Genomic DNA, 26,000 nt, shown 5'->3' with positions numbered 1-26,000 from the left:
CCTAACATGGACTTTTGCAGGGCTTTATCACTCCTTGAGTATTTCAGCTGGTTCCTTAAGAGTTCATCCCATCTGGTTCTCACTCCACTTTAAAAGAGGGAAATGCTTTGTCAGAGAACAAGTCAGTCTAAGGTAACAGAAAAATTATAATAGTAAGCTCCTTAAGTAGCAGAAGCCCTGTTGTTTAAAGGGTGACAATAATCTTAGACTGTCTAGATAGTCTAACACATCTTTTGAAAGCAGCTCAGAGAAGAGGCAGGCTTGTTAGAAGTATTTTAACCCAATAACTTTTTGTTGTTCTCTGAAGTTTTGCTGTTCTTATGTTTGCCTGTGCAGCTAGAGGGAGGCAAATCTGAAGACATTTAGTTGCATTATTTCAACTAGCCCAAATGTTGAGATAGCAGGAATATATGAAAGCCTTTATTTTCAACACCTGTGTTTCTAACAGGAGGTTACTCCTTCAATATATTGTACAGGCGTGTTAGCGAGTATTTGCATGAAGTCATTGGAAAATATATAGCAGAAGGCTATTTGTGTTATGACAATTGTCACACTAAATCCATAACAAACTGATGAAGTGCTCTTTGTCCACTTTTAGGACAAGCCTAAGAACACTCCTGCATTTCCTTTTTGACAGTTATCTGAAACTAATCTCTGGCCTTCGCAGAAATTCCAATACCATGCACAGGCAAGAAGCTTAAAGCACATGATTAACTTGGGAGGACTCCGTCTCTAGTATCTGTGTGGCCCACATGATAGCTGCTTGATCAGCTGTGAGAAGTTTTACTTCATTCTAGAGTTCAGAGTGCATCTTTGTACAGCTCTATCTTAATTAGAAATTCTGCTGCACAAGCACTACCTTTGACTACCCGTTAAATACAAGTTTATATTGCTATAGCTTCCAATAATGAACAGTAACTAAAGCTTTTAAGGATATTAGCGTAGGAAAAAAGATACAGCTGAATAAAGTTAATCTCAGTGAGTTATAGATTAAGTTACTGGCAATCTGAATCTTTTTGTCCATCACTTTCAGTCCTCACTTGCAAATAGTCTTAATTTTACAGCACTTGCTGTCATAGTAAATCCAGTATGGGTCAAACTGATTCATGCTTTTGTTACCCTCTTCCTCCTCACTACCATCTCTACTAAGACACAAGGACACTACCAAACTGGTTCTGTATGTTTGAAAATGGGTAACAGAAGCCTTTCACCTTTAAGTCACCTAACTAGGTCAAGTCTGGCAGAGTCTAAAGCTCTTAAGGTAGTACACTAACTACATAAGTGAGACTTGTACATTAAACACAAAAAAAAGCTGAAAAAGCCCCAAGAGCACAGAAGCAGAAAAGACTTGTCACTTTTCAAAGTGACATTGCTTCCAAAGATGATAAAATTCCTGTATGCTTCTACAATTTGTCAGAGTTTTTATCTCCTTCCCCAGCTCACACTCTGTGCATTATGCTGGTAGCATTCTTTACTTCAAGAAGTACAAGAAGGCAGGGTTACATATATGATATCAGGGCTTTAAACCAGGACTGAAACATTGAGACTTTCCATTCCATAGAAGTTATTTTCTAGTTCATATATATATTAAAATACACCAGCCAGAAGCAGCCTCATATTGACTTGCTGCTTTGCTGGTACCTAGGAATTCAAAACTACAATACTTAAGTGCAATATAAGATCATATACAGGAAGGTATCAGGAAATTAAAGTATTTCAGTTTTTATGCCTTTTTATAAAGAGATGCTTTGAAGAAGAGCAGGCACTTGACATTTAAGATGGTTTTAAACCAAGTTTTCTTTCTAGCCTACTATTGTTTCTGGTAGTCATTAAAAACTAGCAGCAGATTCTGACCTGCTAGTCTGGCTCAGATCAAACCTGTACATGCTAAGATCACTTAACACTAACCTGAATGTTGCTTGAACCACTAGAGTTTAACAGCACTAGTAAGTTGAGGGTCTAATTTGTCATAAGAAATGTTTTTGAAACCTAGCTTCAACACTACTTACACATTCAGCAAAAAGTGTCTTGCCTTACATCCAGAGAATTGACTGAAAGTAGAGGTGAAACATCTAGAATTTGTTCTAGGACCCATTAAACCATTGCAAACAAACCAATGACCACTTTGGAATTTGGCTAGTCAGAGTGCCAATATACCAAGGACTCCTGTTAAAGCTGGAATTTTTAGAGACTGAAGGTCTGCTTACATGCACCACTAACATACCGCTTCAACCATCTCATTTACTAGTAAAACTTCATTCTGTGAGACAGGACTTCAATTCCTCTTTAGGTTTGTTGGTTATGGAGTACTAAATGAGGTGGAAATACCTAAGCTGTAATCAGTTATTGCCAGCTGTGCCATGTAGATACACAATTAAAATCTGCTTACTACTCAGAGCAGCATTCACAGCACGTGTGAATTAAACAACACACTGGATGACAGCACAAGCCAAACTGTTTTGCTTTCCTGTAGCAGGCCACAAATTCAGCTCTAACCAAGTTTGCTGGTCCACAGATTGCACAAACATTTAAACAGAACAACAGTTAAACAGGTCTGCACATCAGCTCACCCTTCTATCTTCGGCTCAGCTTCTTAGGTATGGCACCTTAAGGTACATTAAGTTAAATAAGCATACTTAAATACCTCAAAACATAGGTTTTTTTAAAGACCTCAGAGCTCTAACAGTTTCAGCTCAGAGGGCAGCAGCAGTGGCACAAGTCTTTTATCTGACATGCCTACATCCTTGCACAAGAGCATTTATAGATTCTCTCAGAGTTAAACAGATCCAACTATAGCACTGCATTGCCTCTTTTTTATATAAGCAAGTGCAAGAGATTGTTATCTGAAGAGCTTAACATGATTTTAATTGTTCTTTTTATGGACCTCAAGTCGAAGATGTCTTTTTTAGAAAGCTGGTTATGGAAACTAGTTATGTTGACAGTACACTGTTCTCTACTCTATTGAATATACTTTTTATACTAGGATTTCTCAATAGCTACTAAGCAAAAATAAAGCCAGCTGATGCTTTCCTATGGTCTATGTAAATCCAAGTTTGAATATTATAAAACACTCTTTGTTTACTTAATTCAGCAATCCCCCTTCAGTGACCTCACATTCCAGCATTTAGTTTAATTTTGCCAGTATATGCACACCTGCACACTACCAGGGAGATTCTGAAGCCGTTTGCAAGTTTCTCCAGATGACTGGAAACCCTTTTTTTACTTGCTGCAGCAAAGTTTTCTCAACCACTTAAGCCATCCATCCATCCCATACAAAAACAAGAGGAAGTATCTTCTCATTAGGAAGCATCTTGCATTTAAGGTAATCTGACACCAGAAATTCCAAGGCACCTTACAAGTGCTTGAGACTATTCCAATACCTAGTTTCAGTTACAGGAATACTGTGCATAGTTGGGTGCACAACACCTATTTGTGCTCAGAGTTACTTAGTGAGGCAACCAGCTTTTCTACTTGTACCACCACCACCACCAGTGGACACAAGATTCTACAAAGCTTAGTGTAAAGATGGATCAAGCTGAAACACCATAATCCCATGCTGTTACCCAGTGCTGCATGTTACATACTCTTTTAATCTCGGGTTCAACCTTCTGTTTGCGGTCTCGCCTCTAAGCACAAGAATATCCATTTTTTAAGTCAAGTTTACTGACAAGATACAAGCTTAATCATTTGCCATGAGTAACATGGGACATACTGATTCCTGCTTTCTTGCAGGAAGATAGTAGTGGTGACAACACTGTGCACAAAGAAGTGCTCAATTCCCCATATTTTCTTCCTCAAGTCTACCTTTAGAGTAACGCTTCTCTTAGTGTCTAAGGCAGACATAGCAGAGCTCAGTTACCTGTTTTTACAGTGATCAGCGTTAATGCTACCCAAGCTCAGGTGAGAAAGAAGGTAATGTGCCCAAAGGGTAGCAGCCTGCTCAGCTGTAAGCCATGCAATGGCTTTCATTTTACATTTCTAACACTCTGCTATTGTTAGAGTCCCAGGACAGCAGTATGGTTTATGCATTCATCTGGAAATACATATTTAAGCCCCTGTACAGTTGGTATTGCTTGATCTAGACATTAGATCTCTCTTGAATCAGCAGCTATTTTAATCAAAAGCCTAAAAATTACTGAAGTGTTATTTGCATGCAGCCACAAAGTATTTGATCCCTGGATGAGTCATACCTGCTTTGTACTGCTAACAGTGGACAGAGCCAATAGCTACAGATGAACCAAGTTAATTCTTCTGTCTTATGCATAAAGCAGTTATTCAAGGTTCAAACACAGCAATACTTTGCTGATGTAAAAAACAAAGCAGACCATCTTGCTATTCAAATATAAACTTTATCTGCCAGAAGTATTTCCCCCAAGAAAGAATGAAATGGGAGTCTAAATATTGGCCTACAAAATACACCTTATACACCTCTGCTTGGTGTATAGGTGGCTTTATTCCAATACACTAATGTCAAAAGCTTATGACAGATAATACTACATATGCCAACTCACTTCTTTGGGTTCCATATCAAACTTCTTTGGCCCCATCTGTTCCTTTGGCCCCATACTGGCAGCTGCCCAGGACTTCGGAGGGTTCTGTAACTGCGGTGATGACACTTGCTGCTGCCTGTCAGCTTTTTCCCAAGCCTCTCGAGTCTCCTGCTTCTTTTGTTCTGGCTCCTCCCTAACATGTGCAGCCCAAGCCTTCACAGGCTCCTGCTTCTTTTGCTCTGGCTCTTCCCTAACAGGCACTTCCCATGTTTTCATAGGGTCTGGCTTCTTTTGTTCTGGTTGCTCCCTAGTTTGGGTTACCCAAGGTTTTGGAGATTCCCGCTTTTCTTCTGGTTCTTCCTTAACTTTGGTTACCCAAGGTTTTGAGGACTCCTGCTTTTTCTGCTCCTGCTCTTCCCTAACTTTTGTTACCCATGGCTTAGGTGATTCCTGTTTCTTCTGGTCCTGCTCTTCCCTAACCTTTGCTACCCAGGGTTTGGGAGACTCCTGCTCCTCTCGGACACGTGCTACCCATGCCTTTGGAGCTTCCAGCTTCTTCTGTTGTTCCTCCTCCCCACGGGTCTCCCAGGGCTTTGCAGACTCACGCTTCTGTTCCTCCTCTTTAGCACGAGCTTCCCAAGGCTTTGGAGAATCTGGTCTTTTTAGTTCTTGCTGTCTAACACGAGCTTCCCAAGGCTTTAAGATCTCTTGTTTCTGCTTCTGTTCCTGCTCTTCAATATCAACAAGCATCTCCCAGGACTTTGGAGGTTCTTGCTTTCTAGCACACTCGGCTTCCCAAGATCTGGGCTCTTCTGGCTTCTTCTTGACAGAGTATTCTGCCTCAGGCAAATAACGCCTGTTGAGAAACTATATAGACCAAAGAAACTTAATGGCTCCCAAGAATACATTTTGCTACTACAGTTCAGGTCAGTTAAATTAGGTCACCCAGCTACTGAAAACTGCTGACTAAAAGCAGAGCCTAGACAGTCTAAGCACTAGTCATAGAAACTGTGTGGACAGCCATGGCTTTATCCTGCAACACTGCAGACTAGCTTTGCTTGGCATGCCACAGAGAAACAGGGAACAGTGCTGAACAGCACAAGTAAAACCCAGCTGAATGAATCTACTGCCCTTATCCTCAGTGCTACCTGATGCTCCTAGACAGTGACAATACTATATTTAATTGTGATTTTTATAAAGGTAGCTCTCCTTCTAAGCACCTACAAAGCCTTGGTACTATATTAGACATTCTGCTAAGTGCCCCAAAATATTAGACCCAGTAACCAAGTATAACCCTCATTCTTAGTGGAGTTTTAATACTAAAATGTCACCATATTCTCAGATTTAGTACCACTGGACTTCAACTGCAGGCTGTTTAGTGTCAGTAAGTCTGAGAGTTCAATGATGATGTCTTAAGTTTTTCTAAGTTACCACTTTGTCATGAACAGGAAATAAATACATGAAGTGAAGAATGTACAAGGCTCACTGGCTGAGATCTTTTTTCTGACTAGACATCAGATGAGTGTTAGGTAACAGTGCTACCAGTAAGTTACAAAGACTTGTTCTAGAGTACACCCTCTAGTGGGACACCTTGGAAACAAGGATTCAGCATTTTAAGAACCAGTATTTCCACTTGGAAAAGAGACACCCTTCCCCACCTTTTGAACCAGGTCTAATGATTTCTATGCTACTGACAGTCAAAGCTTGAGTACGGGAGTCTGAAGAGCTGCTGAAACAGGTCTACACAACCTGTGCACACAAGTCTGTCTTGGGTTTCCTACCTTCCTGACAAATCAGAGTAAGACCAGCATCATTCTCAACCCCACCAATATCAAGCCTACTGCAACAAGCTTAGCTTTTATGGAAAGCTTTAGTAGATGTGTATTTTCTCTATTTCACAGTACACAAAAGATCAGTGTTTCCACTCTAAAGGCTGATGCTTTGTTTTATTCAGGAAAGTGCCAGAGCATTAAAGTACTATACTGCTTCATATAATCCTGATCCATTTATCCCAAAAGATCCCAGATGCCATAAATTTGGGGTTACAAATGGAAGTGTAAGCAAGTCTTTAACACTTCCTACATCCAGCAATACCTAGATTGCTGTTCAGACTCCCTTTTTAAGTTTAAAAAAGGGCTGCAAAAGAGCATTTGTGTCTGATAAATCACAATACTAAAGGCAAGCAATTAACAGTAGAGTATCTTACCTCCTGTGGCTGTATTTCAGACTTCATAAGCTCCATAATGGATTCTAGAGAAAGGATGTTAATTTGTTTCAACTGATCAAATGCAGAAAGGCAGATCAAACAGTAGCAACTCCTTAAATCTATTTTAAATAGTAGTACCAGTTGCTAAACCAGATATTCTGAAAGCTGAGCTTGCCATTCTATTTGTAGACAAGCTTTTACTGTATGACTAGCTTTTACAGTTTCAGTAGTTTAAACAAGAAACATTTTATAGTCTTCATAATTTTGTTATCCTAATATGTAACATTCCCTACACACCAGACAGTTCCCACATCTTCAACTTGCTCAGAGGGCAATAGCATTGTATTGTTATGAATTAATGTTTTTTCTACATTATTAGCTAGAATAGGGTTGCAAGCCCTGCAGGTTCCATTTCAGTTACTACCTTGCAAGTAAGCAACAGCACAGCATCAGATTTAGCGCCAAGCTATGCACAGTCAGTGCTCAGTTTGAGCCCTTCCCAACACTGATATAAAAGTTGAACCCCGAAATATTCCACCTGGTTCTTTGACAGGCTCTCCTTTTGACATCTGTCTTGTTTTCTCAGGTTTTCTATTTACTTCTTCCAATTCTTTTACTGGCACAGTGGTGCGAGGAGTCGGAATACTTTCAAAGTAGCCAGAGTCTAGAAGTTTGGATAACAGGTCCTTCATGTGTTTATCTAAAGAGTAAAAGTCCATAAAGTTAAAATAGGAAAACCTGAAATTAAGGGGTATTCAAATTACTGATTAAGACTTGGTACTTCCTCCCTTTATATGAACTGCAGTTTCTCACACCTTATCAAGCTATAGCAATAAAATGTTTTAGTGAAGGAAATCATTTATTAGACTGCTTAATTTAATGTAGTTGAAAACATCTTTGCAATCCCAGGGCAAGACTGCAGCTTGTGTTTAAATGTCCACAAGGTAAACACTGAGCCACCTGGTCTCCCACATGCTTAGAAAGGGCTTTGTTTACCATGTATAAAGCTAGCCAGCATCAATACTAAAATTAGGTGAGACTGCAACAGAGGTAAAGCTAAACAGTCACAATGGAATTACTCTACAAGACCCTCTTGCTGGTAACAGGACGGTGTCTCGGAAGGAAAAGTTAAGAACTACAGAAACAAGCAAGGGAAATGCAAGGGACTGTTCGCAGACTGAACTTACTCCTCTGAAGCTGGAAAAGATTCAAAGCTGACATGGTTGAACAAAAGCTTATCTGTGTACTCTCAGTACTCTGAGAAGCACTGTCCAGTTTGCTCCTCTGTGCAAACAAGAGACAGCAGCTTAGAGTAGAGAGTAAGACCTCAGAAGTAACAGCGATTCTAGAAATTGTTTCAGAGGAGCTGGAAACAGGGCAGCCTTGAGAACAGGAGGAACATTCAGTGAAAGATCACTCCTACTAGTGACAACCACACAAACAAGAATTGTAGCTAGAATTTAATATGGCTATAAAAAAACCTGTCTTCCAAGGCAATGAACAATAAAACAACCTAACAGCTTTATCTGAAGTCTAGCTTGCATAGAAAGGGATGCAAGACTGACACCAAAGGGGTAGAGATACTAATAATCTATTCATGTCAACAGATACAAGGCTAAGGTTACCAGCCTGCAGCAATACAAGCTTGCAGCTTGTCCAGAACTACATGGAAAGATTTAACACCTAGTTTTCAGTTCAGCTACCCATATGTGGAAGTTAGACAGGGCACTCTAATGCTCTGGTCTAACAGTTTCAGCACTGTTGTCAGTAACAAATGAAAGATTCCTGCCACATAGCTGCTACAAGATCAGCATAAACACAATAAGCAAGGGCTGTTTGCAATAGGAAAGACACTACAACTCAATTAAGGACAGTTTCCTCACAAACAAGTTGTAAATAGGAACACAATGTGTATGTTGGCTTACAACCAGGGATTTTGGAACTATGCCACAGAGTCCCACAGATTTTGGTATGCTTGAAAAGTAAGGACACTTGCATTACATCAAAGAAAGACAGAAAGACTGCACTGTGCATGATGAGAGATCCCAGAAAGTTCTATTAATGACTACCCTTTTCCTTAGTGTGGAATCCTGCACTGTAGGGAGACAACAGGTATGAGTCTAAAATTCCAACAAAGAAAGCAGACTCTTCAATGCCGTGGGACCTTCAGCCCAGGGCCAATGAAGCTTTGTAATACATCAGTGTACCCAACTAAGCATTTCGTGGCTGGGTACTGTTCTAAGCTTAACCCATTTGCACATAACCATACAAAACCCTTCCCACTGTTCTGTAAGGTATTCATGCATCAGGTTTTGAATTGCTACCATCATTATTCCTCAAAAATATGCTAGTACACTGGTAGAAGAGTAAGTCTTGACTGGAAAACAAAAGCATGTGGCATTGTGATTGACCTGTACTTAACTGAACTAGGAACAGCTATTCATCCTTGTATAATCAAGATACACACATCTCTTGAAAGTGTTTAAGCCTTCCATGTGTATCCACTGGTTTTAAGATATTTAACAAGCACACAAATTTTAGAACTTTAAGTTATTTCTCTAGATGAGACGCTCACATGTTGTTCCAACCACAGGTTTCTCACTTCCTTCTAGAAGGTCCCAGAAGTAGAGAGATGATTGTTCCATCTGGTCTTCAACACTAAAACAAATGACAGTTTTACCAGGTAGAATCATAGCCAAGATCAAGTGCTGCACTATCCTAATACCCCCCATTTTATGACATTGACTAATGTCCACCCTTCCAAACCAAGGCTGCATACACCAAGTGAATGCAAGCCCTGAGATCACTGGAAGCAATTTATCTCTGTCTGCACAGGATTTAACCTAGCAAACCTAATTTCTTTTGTTGCTCAATATAAAGATCCTAAGCACTGCTGCACAAGACCATATGGCTGAACTTCATTCCAAGCCAGGATTCCCAAACAGGGCAACAATTGCTGTTTAATCAGCTGGTCACAATTACTGGATGAACACATACAGGTGCAACCAACAACAGCTGCCATTCTCACTAACTAGCAGCTACTGCAAAACTTTGCCATAGGTCCAAGATCCACCTCCTCCAGAAGACCAAATTTGCAGTCCACTGCAATGAAACACAGTATCCCAAAGGAAAGGATTATGCTTCTTGTAGAAGTAATACCATAAGAGTAACCTAGAAACAACTTACTTCATTGGGATGAGACACTCCTGTTGCGTAGCTTTTTATAAGCAGCTGTTCTTTGCAAGTTAACTAAAGAACAAAGATTAGGCAATTCTAGTGTATGACAAGTGACTAGAATTTTGAGGCATTTAAAGAATTAGCCCATATTCAAACATGACTTATGGATAAAGGGTTTCAGCTTACCATATAATAACTACTTATTCCATATTCCAATACAATTCTTACTGCACTACCTTACCAGACAGGCTGTCACACTAAGAATGAGCCATCGCAGCACCAGAGCAGTGCCACATGAGCACTGATGCTGACATTACCTCTGTTGACAACCAAGTAACATGCATGACATTTAGTGCTGAGGTATCAAAAACTTCAGGCAATTTTTTAAAACCACTTCGAAGCTAACAGCAAGAGCACCTCAGTAGCACCATCTTACATTCCTCTGGAATAAAGATGCACATCTGAATCATCAATGTAAATGGAATACAGAAGAGTTCTGATTTTACTGCACTTTTTTCACTTCATGAACAGTGAGACCTCAGGGAAGCAGCACATCCCCAGCCTCCCTGCTCAGGATGGTATTGGATTGAAGAGAATTTTAATTAATGTTCCAAAACACAGTATTTAAAGACATGGCAGTGCCAAACAAAAGACATTTAGCACAATGAATGAAGCATACTAATTAGACAAAACCCCCTGAACTTACCTCAAGTTCTCATTTCTTTCTGGACACGTCAGTTTTGCAAATCTTATGAGGTAGTCTAGTTCTTTAGAAGGCAAGTATATTGCACCATTCACACCACCTTTGAAATCTTTCTGAACATGCTCTTGAGTGAAGTTCTGCAGCACATACTGGACTTGAAGTATTGTACGCAGCTTTTTCTTCTCTGCTTCAAGCTTCAGTAGACTCTCTCTCCGCTGAGCCTTCTTCTGTGCTTTCAGCAGCTATTTTAATGCACAAATTCAACAATTAAACACAATTTAGTGTGTTTAATCCTGTTTAGTAACAAAATTCTAGGATAAAACATTGAGTTCTAGTATTGGTTATCCTACAATGAAGAAACCAACTACTAATTTTGGTTAGACAACAGAAGCTCCTAACTCTTCAGATATCCAGAATCTTTTAAGCCCTTCCTTTGGAAGAGCTCCCCATTTATCTACTAATTCTCTACACATCTAACTTTCAGTTGTTTTATTGTAACAGCTTTTAAAGAAATGGATAGAATTGATACCAGTGCACAAATCCAAACCCAGCTGACCTTTAACATTTGCCACAAAGTTAGAGATGCAGAAATTGTCTCAACTTCCTCCTAGTAAGACAACTACTCTTCACTTTTAAATACTCCAGCTTAAAGGATACAGCAGAACCCAACAATTATTTCTGTTGGCAGAAGACTGAATTCTCATTAAATAAGCAACACCAGGAGTTATAGAACACATACAGAATACGCATTCAAGTTTCTCATCATGCATTAATACAACTACCCAGCAGAAGCTATCCAAGTAACTGCAGAATTTAAAATGCCTCAATATGTGTCAAGATCTATGATTTTTTTTTCCTACAAGACACTGCAAAGGATGCAAGGATGCTGTTGCCAGAATGGCCCCTAGTGTTCCAATAATGGCTATTGGCTGTAGAATCCATACCAGCAGAAGCAGAGCCAAGTTAAAAACAAGGTGGGTTAGCCTTTAAATGCACCACAAGTCCAAGAACAAACATGAACTGGTAGAAGTTAATGCTGGATTACAAAAAACACCTGCTCAAAGATACACTGGGTCACCAGGTACCAGTCCTTCAGCGTTCTGTAGGAGGCAGAGAAATAATGCCAGAGCAGTGACTAATCATGTTTAGCATCCCTACCACTACCTTGGATCAAAGCTTCCATAAGTGTAGAATTTGCTTGAGCCAAGAGACCAGTTTCTCCAAAGACAAAACAGTTGCTTACATAAAAATAATGTACATAGTGCTTTAAATCCTGAACAAAGACCTAAATAAAGCCCTAAATCTGTGACTCGCCACAATTAGAAACAGCTACAGCAGATTAAGTAGCAAACTCCACAAGCTTCAGTTAAATTTCACTGAGGGATGTACTTCTCATCAAAGCCAAAGTGATTTAACACCAGCACTTTCCCTCACCAGAAACATTAAAAATTCACTTGGGAAGGGATCTTGGAACATTGTCTAGCCAGGCCTCCAGAAAGGCTACACTGAATCAAGACCAGATTGCTTGGAGCTTTGCGCAGTCAGGTGCTGAAGAAATCCAAGGACAGATTTTACCACTTCCCTAGGCAGCCTGCTTCTAATGCTTAATCATCCACCGAGTGACCATTTCCTCTTACCTGGTTGGAGTCTATTTCAATTACTGATCATTGCTTCTCCTACCACATCTCTCAGCAAAAGTCCCACCTCTACCCTTTCAGTATTTGGGATCAGAAGGATAATAGTGCATCTCCTGGCAAGCCTTCACTTCACCAGGCCCAACAAGCCCAGTTGTTCCAGGCTCTCCTCACAGGTCTCATTTTCCAGGCCCCAGCCATTCAGAGACCCACCACTGGAGTCACTGAAGCTTCTCCACCCTTTGCCTACCAAGTGGTCAGAAACAGACAACTGGTTAACAAGTACCAATAATCAGTTCTCCTTAATCTATTGCTCCTCAGTTTCTGCATAGGCTTCACTACTCCAGAGATACAAGACAGGAACTTCTTAGTATGGGGTGTACTGGAATAGAAGTGTAGCCATTAAAGAAGCAGCACAAATTTTGAAGGTACCTCCTGTCAATACAGAGACAAACAGTTACTTACATCTTGGCTAAGTCCTGAAAAAGTCTTCTGAAGCTCCTTGGCAAATTCCAGGTTGTGCACTACTTCATCATATTTCTCTACTGCCTCCTACAAAGTAATAGATAAAAACGTATTTTTCACACTTAAGACTACTCATTGCACTCAATTGCCTTGTACTTAAATTCTCATTGTGAAGCAGTCATTTAGTGTGTCCTTTTCTGAAATTGTAGCTTTTTAAAGATACTATGTCTGTAGCTGGTACTTTAACTTTAGTTGCAAATACCAGTCACCCGTAACTGTCTCTGATGCAGCTCAAAGCCAGCTCACACCACCAGACAGATATCCTACAAGTTTGCCTATATAGGTCTTGGCAATCAGAGGCAAAGGGCTACTTAAAAATCAGTCTGAGAGCCTGGAAGGAATACAGGAGAAGTTCAGCACAGATCTTCTACCCCCATGCTTAACTGAATGCCTTTACAGAAAATTTGTACAAACTTTAGAAATACACAAGGCAAGTCATACCTCCAGAAAAAAGTCTTTCCAATTTAGTTTCTACAGAAGAAGCCACATTCTTGTCTTCATAAATGGCTTTAACCAGTATTTTACTGGCTAGTATTCAAAAAGACTAATTGCAGTAGATTATTAATTGCATTTTAATGAATCAGTTAATTTCGCTAAGTTCCCTTGACAGCTCTGAAGACAGAAAAATGCTGTAGTTCAGACATGCTGCCCATATCTTCATACCACAAGGTATGCCTGGGAAGTAACAAGTTTAATTCCAGTTGTTCACGTGTGCTTTACACTCAGTTTGGTTTATGCTCCTGACATGATATCACAGGTTTCTCTAGAAGAGGCCCATCAGTCCAATATAAAGCTCTTTCACAGCAGTGTTAGTGTTAAGCATTTCATCAGTGCACTGACAAAAGCTTAATCTACTGTTCCAATAAGACTTGGGACATCTGCAAATTCCATGTGCTCCTAAGCAACTGGAAAACAAGTTATATGTTCATTTGTTCAGTTTGACTGCTCAGTTACTTTTATTCACTTGTTTGTGCTATACTAGACACTACCAGGACTAAATGCCACTCAATACAAAGTGCAAGCACTCACCTGGTAGTTTAAGTTGTCTTCACACAATTCACCAAGCAGCTTTGAAGTACTATTTAGCAATTCACCTAACACTTGAGAGAATGACTTCTAAGGCTCTAGAGCCACACATTTGAGGAAGACTCACAATTAACACCAACAGTTTACCAGTCAGGTTACAATAATTGTGCTTTTAACAACAAATTGCAGAGTAAAACTCCCTACCTGAAAACATCAAGAACAGCTACCCCTGCTCTCCTGACAAGCTGTAACTCAGCCCACAGGAAAGCAATAGCTTTCTTCTGTCACACCTGTTATTAACATTCATTAACAGCATGTTGGAAGAACAGTACTGAGGAAAATCTGCTCAGCTTGCAAAAGAGCACAATACTGCCAGTAAGAGCATTTAACTTGCTGGAAGCTCCTCATTTTTGAAACAAATGTTTCCTAAAGCAAGGCTAGTGCACACATTAGGTCTGGCAGGCATGCACCATGAGTAATTACAGCTTAATCCAAATTGCTTGCAAAACTAGCTCATCACCAGACATGCACTTCTTCCTCTGTGTGAGAAAATAAAAACTATAGATAACATCAAGCTGTATTAGAGCACCACTGTGTTACAGGCAGTTGGTTTCTTTAGCTTTTAAGATCTATTAAGCTCTACTCCAGCTTCAGTTTGTATACACACCACAGACTTGCATCTGAAAGTTACAAATGCAGTATTTCTGTATCTTCACCACTGAAACAGGGGACTTCACTATTAAATGTTGAGCATATATGTGCTTCTACAATAGTCACCTGGACCATCTGACTACCACTTGTCAGTTCACTATGAAGACTAAATCTAATTCTTCATTTTGGTAGCCTAAGAAAACCCAGAAACTGGGAAAAAGATACTAAAATTTAAAAAGTGAAGCCCAGCTAGGAATACTAAAATCCAGTAACCAAGTTAATGCCATTTTCCAAACACTTTCACCTAACAGCTTGTTGCAGTCCAGGGTATATACTGAAGTAGTCCATATATTTAAGACTATTCCAACTTACAGAACATTGTTCAATAGTCTCACTGTTCATGGCAGCAAACAGATTGTAAAGAACACCTATGATCTAAACACAAAAGTTTCTTGCCCACCTGATTCCAGATTGAGTTGAGAGGAATTGAAAGGTCATCAACCTACTTCAAACTATCAGATTTAATTCATTTACTTTTGCACTTGAAATGGAAAGAGACCACATCAGATTTTGCAGTTAAGCACTAAATGATGATTTACTCCAACAGGTTGACTCTACTTCTAAGAAATTACCATTTTCCCATCTTATCCCATTTATGTCTAACTCTTTTACAAATGATTCACAGTAAGAAAATAGAATTTGTGTTCTCAGACTGCTGCACTGTGATAAAGTTAGCAATCAATAACATTTTTCCAGCTGGTTCATTAGCAGGATCAGCACTATCACTGAAGTGTCAGTAGTCCTCATCAGACAATTACTCTTTAGCAAGTGTCCACCACCTTTTAAAAATGTGACTCCTAGATTACTAGAGCAATAAACTCTTTGAATTATATGACACTGCTACTCAGATCTGCTAAAACTTTCAAGTTACAGAAGCTTGGTTTCAGATCTAGAATCCATTCCAGCCCAAGACAAAAAAAAAAAAAAAGCCAGCACTGTCAGGTATATTAACAGCTACTTGTAACCAACAGCACTGTGCAGATAACAGGCAATTTCAAGTAATAGCTGCTAATGAAGAAATCAGGAAGATTAATTAGCCACCTCAGAATTCTTGAGGCTTGGGTTCTAACACTGCACTGCCACATAGGTCAGCTGCACACAGACACCTCATTAAGAAACAGGTGCAGGAGCACTGAAGCTGAAAGTATACAGATCAAAGATAAACAGGGACCTTCTATTACTTCAGGAAACATGAAGGTTAAAACAGAAGATGGAGCTTGTAGGCTCAGCATCAGCCTGATTACCAATAATTTGTTAATTTGATTTTGTGAAAAATACCTTTACAAGCCTGTAGGCACTGCTTCTGTAAAAAAACACCCTCATCTCCTTCACCAACCCATCCCTCCTGACACATCAGAAGGTTTTGAGGCCCTCCACTCTTGCTTAAAGCAAGCTTACCAACTGGTCTTGATTGAGGGCTTCTCCCTTCTTCAGCCGATCTTTGTAATCTTCCAGTTTGAGCTGCAGAAAATTGAAAGTAAACATTATACAGAAAACAATATAAAAATTAAATAAGGGGTATGAGTGAAATACTGTAACATTGAATAGAAAATCTCCTAGTTCCTCTTTTTCCTGGAGGAAGGAACACAAAGTTTTGCTATACCTTTGATTTGGCAATTTCAGTCTGCAGGACTGTCTACTTCCTTTCCCTACCACTGATCTTTCAGTTCTTACTTGCTACTTTTGTTTCATGTAAGAACTGCTAATGCGTTGATCCAAGTTCTTTAAGGGGCTCCAAATACATCCAGAGTCCTTGTTGAAGTTAGGCTTGTATAGCTTTTCCAAGTCAATGCTGGAATTTAGTTTTATTATCCTCGAATAATCCTCGCTATATCTTTCCAAAATTTGGCTTCAGTTACATCACAAACTTGTAGCCCTGTTCCCTAAGAAAGTGGACATGTATATTCAGGGAAGAAATAAATCTATTTCCAATATACCAAAACAGTCTTTAAGTGCTGATGTAAACAATACAAGACTAAGCTATTTGGTACTGCAAACTTCTTTAGGGAAAAGAAAGGTTGACTTCACTGCCATGAAGTAAATACTATTCCATTTGTGTCTCTAGAGCTTCACTGACACAGCACTTATAGGAGCACAGGACTAGGAATACTTTCTACTCCTTTTAGTAAGTCACACTTTTATTTGCTGATAAAGCCATAATATCATTCACATGAAAATCAAAGGTACCAGAGAAATTCACAACAAGAAGCTTCCTTGGACAGAATTAGAATACAATACAAAGTTGTTTAATCACACAAAGAAAACATGCTTGTCTGATGTTATTCAAAATTACAGCATGATGCATGACATGAGACAGCAGTAATACTGCATCTCCTGCAGGAGGATCAAGTCCCCTAAGCACGTGGCCAGATGTCTGATCTACTCTCTCCCCTTGCCTTTAGACATAACTAAAAGCTTTCCAGACATTTAGAGTAGCACAACATAGTCATACAATTGCTTTACTTGTAATCCTGATCCAGCACTGAAAGCAACAGCACCATTATTTCTTTTATCCTACAGAAAATAACATTCTCTCAATTAAAAACCAAGCACAAAGCCTTGTAGTCACCTGCCAATCAACTGAAAAGCCTTAGAACACTGAAGTCTGACTAGCCACAGCCACAATGTTTTAGGTGTATCATTATCTCAATTATTCTTACTAACACTGTTCTGTACCCCCAGCCTCAGAAAAACAGGTCAAAATGAAAGATCAACTTTTGGATGATTTCTGCATAAAAGTTTCTTAGTCAGTAACATTTTCCTGTATTTAAAATATTTAAGTCAAATATTTATGCAAAGTAAAGGGCAATACATATTTAATATAATCTGACATTTCCACTGGCAGAAGAAACACTTTTTCTAATTTGCAGTTTTACAAACAACTTGCATCTAAATTAATATCAGATGCATTTAATTGATGAAAGATTTCTGCAAGACTATAAACCGTGTTTAAATCAGATCCAAGTTTGTTCTGAACTAATTTGGTCTAGAGAAGCATCTTCAGTTTTGATCAACATATATTGATCTCTATATACACACACATAACCTTATTCCAGCTATTAAAAATACTGGAAATAACATTAAATGTTATTTAAAAGGCAATGAGCTTTACTGTCGGCAGCTTAAATAGGTGCCATAGGCAAGAAAACCGAGTTACCTTTTTTTTCTCGATGTTCCTGATCTTGTGTTTGAGGCAGATGAGCCCGTTGTCGATGTAGGTCTCATACGCCTGGGAAGGAGAGGCCGCCGTGCTCAGCGCGGACTGCAGGGGGCTGGCGGGAGCCGGGCTCTCCCCAGCCGGGGTCACCTGCTGCTTGGCCGCCTTCATCCTCTTCTCCTCCCCTTCCTCCGACCGGCCTGAAGGTGATGATGGACGATGGAAAGGGGCTTGGGAAAGCTGCACCATTGAAATGGATGGAGCTGCAAAGAAACTCTTTCATTTAGCTCTCTCACACCCTGCTCCCCCTTTTCAAGTTACATCTTTTCTTATCACATATTCAGAACATGTAGCCACAAAACTGAGCCTCGGTACCAACCACAATTTTTCCACTCTCCTCCCTCCTCCCTCCCTTTCAAAATATCTGTAGCAAGAATTTCAAAGCAAGGCTAACTTCGTATTGTTCGAAGCCTCCCCACCCATCCAGACAGCAAAAATCCTTTACATAGGCAGAATTAGACAGCACAGGGGATGATTCCAGAAACCCAATATAGTGACCATATAAAACTAGGCAGGTTTCCTGCACACATCACCCACAGGGGAAAAAACTGCAAGCAAGCAATTGCAAATCATGCCGCCAGCCTGGCATCCGGGCTGCAGCCTGAATGAAGATTTCGAAGTGGCATGCCTGAAGGTATGGCCCCTCTTCTTCTCACCCCCATTAAATCGGTTTTACCCTTTCACAACCTTCGCAGCAATCCAACCGAGAACTTAAAAGCAATTCAGTTTAAAAAAAAAAAAGAAAGAAAGAAAAAAACCAAACAAAAAAACCCCGTTTGATAAAGCAAAAAGCCGGCTTAGTTACAACAGCATCATTCCTCGTGAGGAACTGGTCCCTGCCTACACCCATCCAAAAGACGTGCCTCTGCCACGGCAAGACACCAGCTTCCATGGGAGGGGCTGTAACCTTGAGCAGAGAGTTTCTGCAAGAGATGCTCGGCCACCCTCATCTTCAACTACTTACGGACACCTGCTCCTGGAAAGCAATGACACCACAATTCTGCCTGCCCGCCGCCGGGGAGGCCGCACCGCACCGCCCCGGCGGGCAACCAGGGCAAAACCCCCCTTTCCCCAGGACAGCCCCCGCCGCCGGGAGAGCCGGGGGCGGCCCTCCATCGCGTCCTTGCCAGGGATGAGCAGGAAGCTCCTCCCGGGAGAAGAAGGGCACGGCCACCGCCGCTCCCCGAGCGGGGCGGCGGCGGCGGCGGAGGAGTGGGGAAAAGAGGAGCAGCGGCTCCTTCCTGCCGGGTGATTCACCTCCTCCGCCTCCCGCCGCGCTGCGGGGGCCCACGGTCCGCCAGCCCCGCTCCGGCTCGCTAGCTCCCGCCTCCCCACTCACCTCGGTGCCCGCACACGCTCAGGCCCGCCCCACCGCCCGCCCCCCGCCTCATATAGCGGCGGGGCGGGGCGGCCCCGCGGCGGTCACCGCCCGCCTCCCAATGGCCGGCGCCGCCTCACCTGCCCGCCCTGCGCCGGGCCGGAGGGCGGGGCCGCGGGGCGGCTCCCGTGAAGGTCGGGGCGTCCCGCCCGGGTGCCGCCCGAGCGCTGTGGGGGAGGATGTGGGTTTCCTAGGGCATGGGAGGTCACTCGGGTGGGACCTGGTGCTCCTGCAGAGAACTGAGCGACGGCCCTGGCGGGGAATGGGGTGTCCGGGGAGGGTGGCCCCGCCACCCGCTTCGTGGGGAAGGGACGTGAGGTGTGTCGCTCTCGGCCATGTGCCGCCCGTGAGGGAGAGGTTCGGCGCAAGGCTCTGGCGAAGCCCCGATGCGCTGTGGCGTCGCGGGTACCGCAGCAGCCTCTCACGACAGTCAGCCTGTGGCAGCTGGGCAGCGCTCCCTGAACAGCCCCACGACAAGGGCTCCATCACCCCAGCGCAAGGGGATCCCCTCGGCCTCCTCCGGTTCACAGCGCATTGTTCAGTCACACCCTTTGGCTGGTGCAGCCGTAAGAAAGAAAAAGTGTTGGCCTGTGCCCGTAAACCAGCTGAAGGGTTCCTCTGGGCCCGTACAAAGTTCCTGGAGGAGACTTGCAGGGCTGTGCGTCACCTTACATGTCAAAAAATGTGAATGTCCTCTAAAAATCACAGACTCAATGAGATTGGAGTCCAGCCTATGACTGAAGCCTACCACGTCAATTAGACCAAAGCACTGAGTGCCATGTCCAGTCCTTCCTTAAGCACCTTCAGGGATGGTGACTCCACCACCTCCCTGGGCAGTCCGTTCCAGAGTCTAACCACCCTTTTTGTGAAAAAATTCTTCCTAATGTCCAGCGTAAACCTCCCCGGCACAGTTTAGGACTATCCTCTCATCCTATCCCTTGTTACCTGGGAGAAGAACCCGACTCCCCTCTGGCTACACCCTCCTTTCAGGTGGTTGTAGAGAGTGATAGGGGGCCTCCTTTTCTCCAGGCTGAACATCCCCAGCTCCCTCAGCCACTGTCCATAGGACAACCCAATGCCACCCAACCATGTAAACTCTTGATAACTAGGAAAAGCACTTAATTGAATAGACACAATAAAGTAATCACAAACTTCGTTAACCTCTAGCAATCAATGCCATGGAAGGTATCAAAGGCTGGAAGACTAGGGAAAATAGACCTTCCAAAGATCAGAGGACTAAGCTGGAATTCTGTTTTCTGTGTTTCTCTTTTTGTGGCCATTACCACCAAGAATAAATAAACCATATGGCAAGTTCATAGCAATCCTGAAGGTTGTGAAATTAACAAAAATAGAGACATTTTGAAAGAGAGAAAAGTGAGTCAGTGAGGAGGGATTGCAAAGACAGGTTTTACAGAACACAAGAAGTGTTTATGTAGTACACAGGATGGATGAGAGAACTGGGGAAGAAAGGCTTATACATAGGAAAGATTGCATTTAAAACAAGCAAATGATAAGTGATTCAAACAATAAGGAGAATTAATGGAGTATCACAGAATCAGATTCAGCTGTATGCAACTATCTGTAGCATCCGCAATCTTGCCACTTCTCAATGTGTCAAATTCTTTAATCACCTCAAAATTCTTCATTTTTTTTAAGCCCTGGCTCCTAGAATGAGGTCACTCTGTGAGGCAGTTTTCATGACCGAAAAGAAATGCTAATGAATAAGACACAGCTTGTGTTTAAGATCAGCAGTGTGCTCTGAGAGTCCTTCTGGTAGATTTCTGTGTGTTTTTTTCAAAGCTAACACTGATGGGCTAGATCCTTGAAAATTAATTATAAAATGAACGATCAGTTAATGCATTTATTAATAGTAAGTCATAATTAATGTTCATACACCTAGGACTATTCTGTAAGTCATAATTACTGCTGACAAATTGCTTTATAGTGCACTTTTACAATTATTTGTATAAAAGAGGAAAAAATCAAAGGGAAAATTCATACAAGCCAAATTAATATTTAAAATCAAAGGATATTTTAACTTCATTTCTGAAAAAATAGAGAGTAGCTAATTGAGACTAGTGCTGTATATATTTATAGTATATATGTGGTCTCTAGAGCACTGCAAAGAGTGTATTAGTGTGGTGAGGTCAAGCCCACTGAAGTTAGGAAATGCCAGGATTAAGCACAGCCTAAATTAATTAGTTTAATGCCATTTTGCAGATCCATTGTGAGATCAACTTTAAATAGATGATCATAGGTTGTGATAATCTATCCATACACTGATCGTAGCCATGGAATCCTAGACACTCAGCATTCTCAGTCTGGGGATCTGTGCTTTTTACTCCAGGATCAGAAGGGGAATACACTCTAATGGCTGAAGAAAAGTGTTCTGTTCTTTTTTTCATGATTGACTGATTCTTCTTATCACCTCCCACTGGGACTGCCCTGATTTTTCCCAGTCCCAGAAGTTTATCCTGCTCTCATTTTTCTCAGATTCCTATTTCCACTCCTGAACCCCAGGTTCAGTCTTTCCTCCCAGGTGTGCATGTTGTCCAAGTCACAGGCTCCTTTGAGAAGAATTAGCGAGTAGCTCCTTTGCACACAATTCCAACCCTTTGCCCAACCACTTCCAGTTTCCCATCCCTGACTCTTTATCCAGCCCACTAAACTGCTTCCTAATCCCAATGGCATCCAGCGTTAGCTGCCTCCCTCCAGCTGCAGTGGGCCAACCCACAGCCAGCTGTGATGAACAGAGACCAGGTTCCCACTTTCATTCCCTGCCATCCCTTCTATTACTGCATTGTGAATCTCCAGAAAGTCAATGTGTAGAATAAGATCAGCTGCTTGTTAACTTTAGGAGAGAAAGACAGACAGTGAAGGTGTTGCAGATTGTCCACCGATGGACATGGGGAGCCTGCTTCAGTCATGGAACATATTTCAGACAGGAAGGCTGAGGAATTCTGGATTCAACATGGGGTGAATACATTAGGGCTCACAATGAGGACTGTTAGTCAGAATTAAACCCGATTTATTGGAAGAACCTGGAGGAAATACCTTGCTACAAGGCTGTTTTACGCTGCAAGGAGTTTTTTCACATATAAACCCTATGGCCGCCTGCCTGCTGTTCAGAGCCAAGGGATCTGGAGAAAGGGTGCTCCACTCAGTGTCCAGCACTGCCTTACACAAGCTGCTGCAGTGTAAGGCAATGCTCTCAGTGATTTCTAACTAACTTTAGAACTGCTTCTTAAACATACAGTTCTCCCTTTACAGCTCCTTGTCTTCTGTGTTTTCTTCACAAGATACTGGTTTCAGTTTCCTCGTATAGAAGCTTTCTCTCCTTTTTTTGCCTCCATGTTCAATCCTGCCCAGCAAACTGGTTCCTGTTCTTGCTTTTTGCGTGCAACCAGTGCCAGGCACTCTTTCCAATTCCCAGCCAGTTCCAGCCTCCTTGCTCACTTCTTGCCTCACCAGAATTCTAGATTCTGTTGATTCCTTTCCATTCCTCTCATCTTGCTTTCCTTTTTTTTTTTCACTCACTTTCTGTGTTTTCATCAGAAAAATTCTCCCAAAATTTTCGAGGGAAAGAAGAAAGGGAGCGACAAAATTTAACAGAAAGTTACTGTGCCTGGGAGCAGCCATTACAAGCTTAGCCAAATTTCACCTATGTAGCTCCAGGCCAAACAGCATGTGTTTAATTAAAGTCCATGTTAACACCTATAAGATCGGCGAGGGAATGGAGTTATGCTCCCTGACAGAAGCTGAAATTCCTGTTTCCAGGCTGTGGGTTTCTGGAATTTCAGTGGAAGTGCAGAAAGGATCCCATGAACTGCTTGTTTTTTCAGTCCCATTCTGGAAAAAGGTTAACCCACCCAGAATCACCAAATGATTGGAGTTGGGGGGGACATCTGAAGATCACTTAATCCAAATCCTAGTGCAGCTCAACTCAGTTTGAAGCACTCACCCAGAATGAAAGAGTTCATTTAGAACTGAAAAAAGTGTTAAAGCAAAAGCAAATTTTAAAAGTGCTGGGAAAGCTTAATAGTAAGAGGGCCCAGCTGAGCAGAGAGATGATGTGATCCAAGCAGCACCTGCCTCTGTTAATGCCTCTGTCCTTGCTTAGGAGTTAATCAAACCTCAGTTGTAAAAGGGGAAATGTTGCAGGGCAGGCATTCATATGGGATTTCTTTTTGTGTGTATGCATGAGGAAAAAGTTTTTTAAAAATCACTAATTTCCGGCTGTGAGATTGAAGAGTTGTTTTCCTGTAAATGCTTTGCAATAGGGACCAGTCCATGAAAGTGGATTTGTTATTTGTGTCAGAAGCATTTCTTTCATTGACCCTATGAAAAGAGTTTGCCTACTCTTGGAAGTTGCAACTCACACCTGTGCTTATCAGGGGTTTTGGGCAGCTAAACTCTCTCCAGAGTCTATGAGCAGAGGACCTGCAGACTGCCAGGCTTTGGATGGCCACCGTGCTCTGCTGTGGGGATCGCTCTCATTTTCAGGACAGGAACCATACTTCTACTTTTTCTGTGTTTCTGCTGCCAAGCAGATGGGCAAGAAGATGCTTAACTCAGATGCAGAGGAGATAAAGGGAGGAAGAGGGGACAGAAGAGGAGTGTTAGACTAACTAAGAAACCTTGGAAATTTCACGTTAAAATATTAGTAAGCCTGTAAAATCAGGCACAGAGAAGTTAGGAAACAGTAAAAGGAAACTATCCTTTCAAGCTGGTATTAATTCAGTTTGTTCTATGTCTAAGTGATGGCATTTTGATACATTGATATTTGAACAAATGTAGAGTGTTATGTTCTCCACAACATCTCTCCTCTCCCCTTTCTCTGTCCCTGGCATGGACGTGGCCTTAGAACAAAGCTGGCCTGTGCATTAAAACAGTTGAGTTCAGGATACATTCTTAGGTTTTGCAGTATTTAGAAGATTTACAGTGAATGAGCAAAATAACTGCAGGAAAAGATATTTTTACAGATAATGCAAGTGAACATTGACCTCTAAGCTAAATTAAGCTATCTCTGCTACAAATTTCTGAAGAACTTTACATGCATGTGTTCTTCATTTTCTAGATGAATTAGGATCTGCTTGTAGGTACAGAGCATTCACAGCTGCAACTGGTATAAACAAGGGGGATGCTTTGAGCACACTATGGTCCTTTGAATACAAATTCCTGGAGACTGAGGAATTGGATTATGCACTCAAAGTTAGTCGCATCTGTGACCTTTGCCTGTTGGAAAGGGGGATAATCCCACCTCCACCATTCACAGGAATGCTGACAAAAAAGCTGCCATGGGTATTTCTCCATTTGAAACCAACACTGTCTCCAAAGCAGATTGTTATTATTGAGTTTTGTTAGTCTGTGGAAAAATGTTTTCTTTTCCTAAAAGTAAAGGAGAGTTTTGTGGTGGAAAGAGTTTATTGAAAAGAGGAACTATAGAACTGCAAATCCTCACAGTTCTGCACAGGGATTAACCACATGATACTGAGATACTGGGTGTGTTACCTTCATCTGCTCCTCTGGCAGAACCCAGATAGTCCAGGGATTCTTTGCTTCCCAAGAAGTAGCTATGAATTGCTCAGTGTCCTTGTCCTTCCATCGCAGCCCTGAAGAGCCCTTCGATGCTGCAGGTCTCCATTAAAATATTACTCTGTTATTATTTTCCTGCTAGAGCACTATTTTTTTTTGCTCTGGTTTTCACTTCCATTAAAGTAGCTTCCCAGCTGTTTTTAGAAACATTTCTCAGGTCCTTCTTTTTCAGATATCTGAGTTCTTATGCGATCACATTTTCTTCTCACAGAGTTTGGTTTGCTTGTCCACTGACTCAGCTGCAGGATCCTTAATGGCTCATGACTCTGGTCTCTGTGTAACAGGGATCTCCTGGCATCTCACAAGCATGAATTTCAGACTGGCTGTACCCTTACAGCCACAGTGCATGAGTCAGAAATATTTAAGTCAAATAAGTCTTAAAAATATAACAGCCTGACTTGGTTGGGGTTTTTATCCAGTTAATCATCTTAAGTATGGTTTAGATAGTAATGAGTTGGACAGTTTTCATGTCTTTTATCCCACAACCAATAATCTGACTCCTCCAGAGAAGCTAACGGATTTTTATTATTCCCAGGGAAAAGCTAATGGCAGATTTATTTCCTTCTCATTGCCACCTAAACACCTTTGATCTCAGGCTTTCCAGGTGGATCTGTGAAAAATGTTTTCACTCGTGTTTCCCTTTGAATCCTACTATGTCACAGATGCATTCTGGGACTCTATTAAACTTAATTTCAAAGTCTGATTTCAGACCATTGCAGACTATCTCTGCAATTTGGTAGCTTCCTCTGCATCATTATGCAATAAGTTGAGAGGAAAGAAAAAAATAGGCCCCACTTTCTGATATTTTTTTCTCATTAGGAAGAAAGGAAGAGGGGTAGACAATTGACATTCCTGAAACCTCTCTGTGACCTGAATTCAGGACTCAATTTCTGCGGCTTCATTTTTTTCCTTCTTCAAGTTCTGAGCAATTTAATATGCAAAATGTTGTGCATCTGTATGTAATTGAATAAATTATTAGTGAACAAAGCTTGAAGACTGTAGAGATTTTTATTATCAGATAGCTTATTTCATTTATGTCTTCCTGTAAATACTCAAATTTTACATGAAATAACGTGGTGTTTATATGGGAAAGATGTTAAAAAAAGTTTAACATGCATGGTAAATAGAAATTATAGGGAAAAGTCATAAAGCAGAGACCCAAAACATCTCTCTTGTACTTTCATAAAGCAGAGAACTGTTTTCTAAATACGTGCATGCATATGTTTAATTTTATTTTGGCCATTTTGTCACAATATAAAACAATACTGATCACATGAATGCAAAGAAACACATTTAAAATTTATAGAATAGGCCCTGTCTTTCTTCAAGACTTCCAAT

General features: G+C 41.3%; 1 protein-coding gene across 1 annotated transcript in view; it reads right to left on the bottom strand.

Moving 5' to 3' along the window:
- The window catches only part of CAPRIN2 (caprin family member 2), a 33,324-nt gene extending 14,213 nt beyond the window's left edge, over positions 1-19,111 (bottom strand). Inside the window, 9 exon segments of the mRNA XM_032107182.1 lie at positions 4,512-5,357; positions 6,697-6,740; positions 7,235-7,396; positions 9,272-9,354; positions 10,580-10,818; positions 12,676-12,762; positions 15,871-15,933; positions 17,630-17,892; positions 19,029-19,111. Of these exon segments, the coding sequence (XP_031963073.1) occupies positions 4,512-5,357; positions 6,697-6,740; positions 7,235-7,396; positions 9,272-9,354; positions 10,580-10,818; positions 12,676-12,762; positions 15,871-15,933; positions 17,630-17,892; positions 19,029-19,080 (1,839 nt within the window). The 5' untranslated portion in view covers positions 19,081-19,111.
- Positions 19,112-26,000: the final 6,889 nt, after the last annotated feature.

This window comes from Corvus moneduloides, chromosome 4, assembly GCF_009650955.1.
Source record: "Corvus moneduloides isolate bCorMon1 chromosome 4, bCorMon1.pri, whole genome shotgun sequence".
In the NCBI taxonomy this organism is placed as follows: Eukaryota; Metazoa; Chordata; class Aves; order Passeriformes; family Corvidae; genus Corvus; species Corvus moneduloides.
This window is presented reverse-complemented; position numbering and strand designations above follow the sequence as displayed.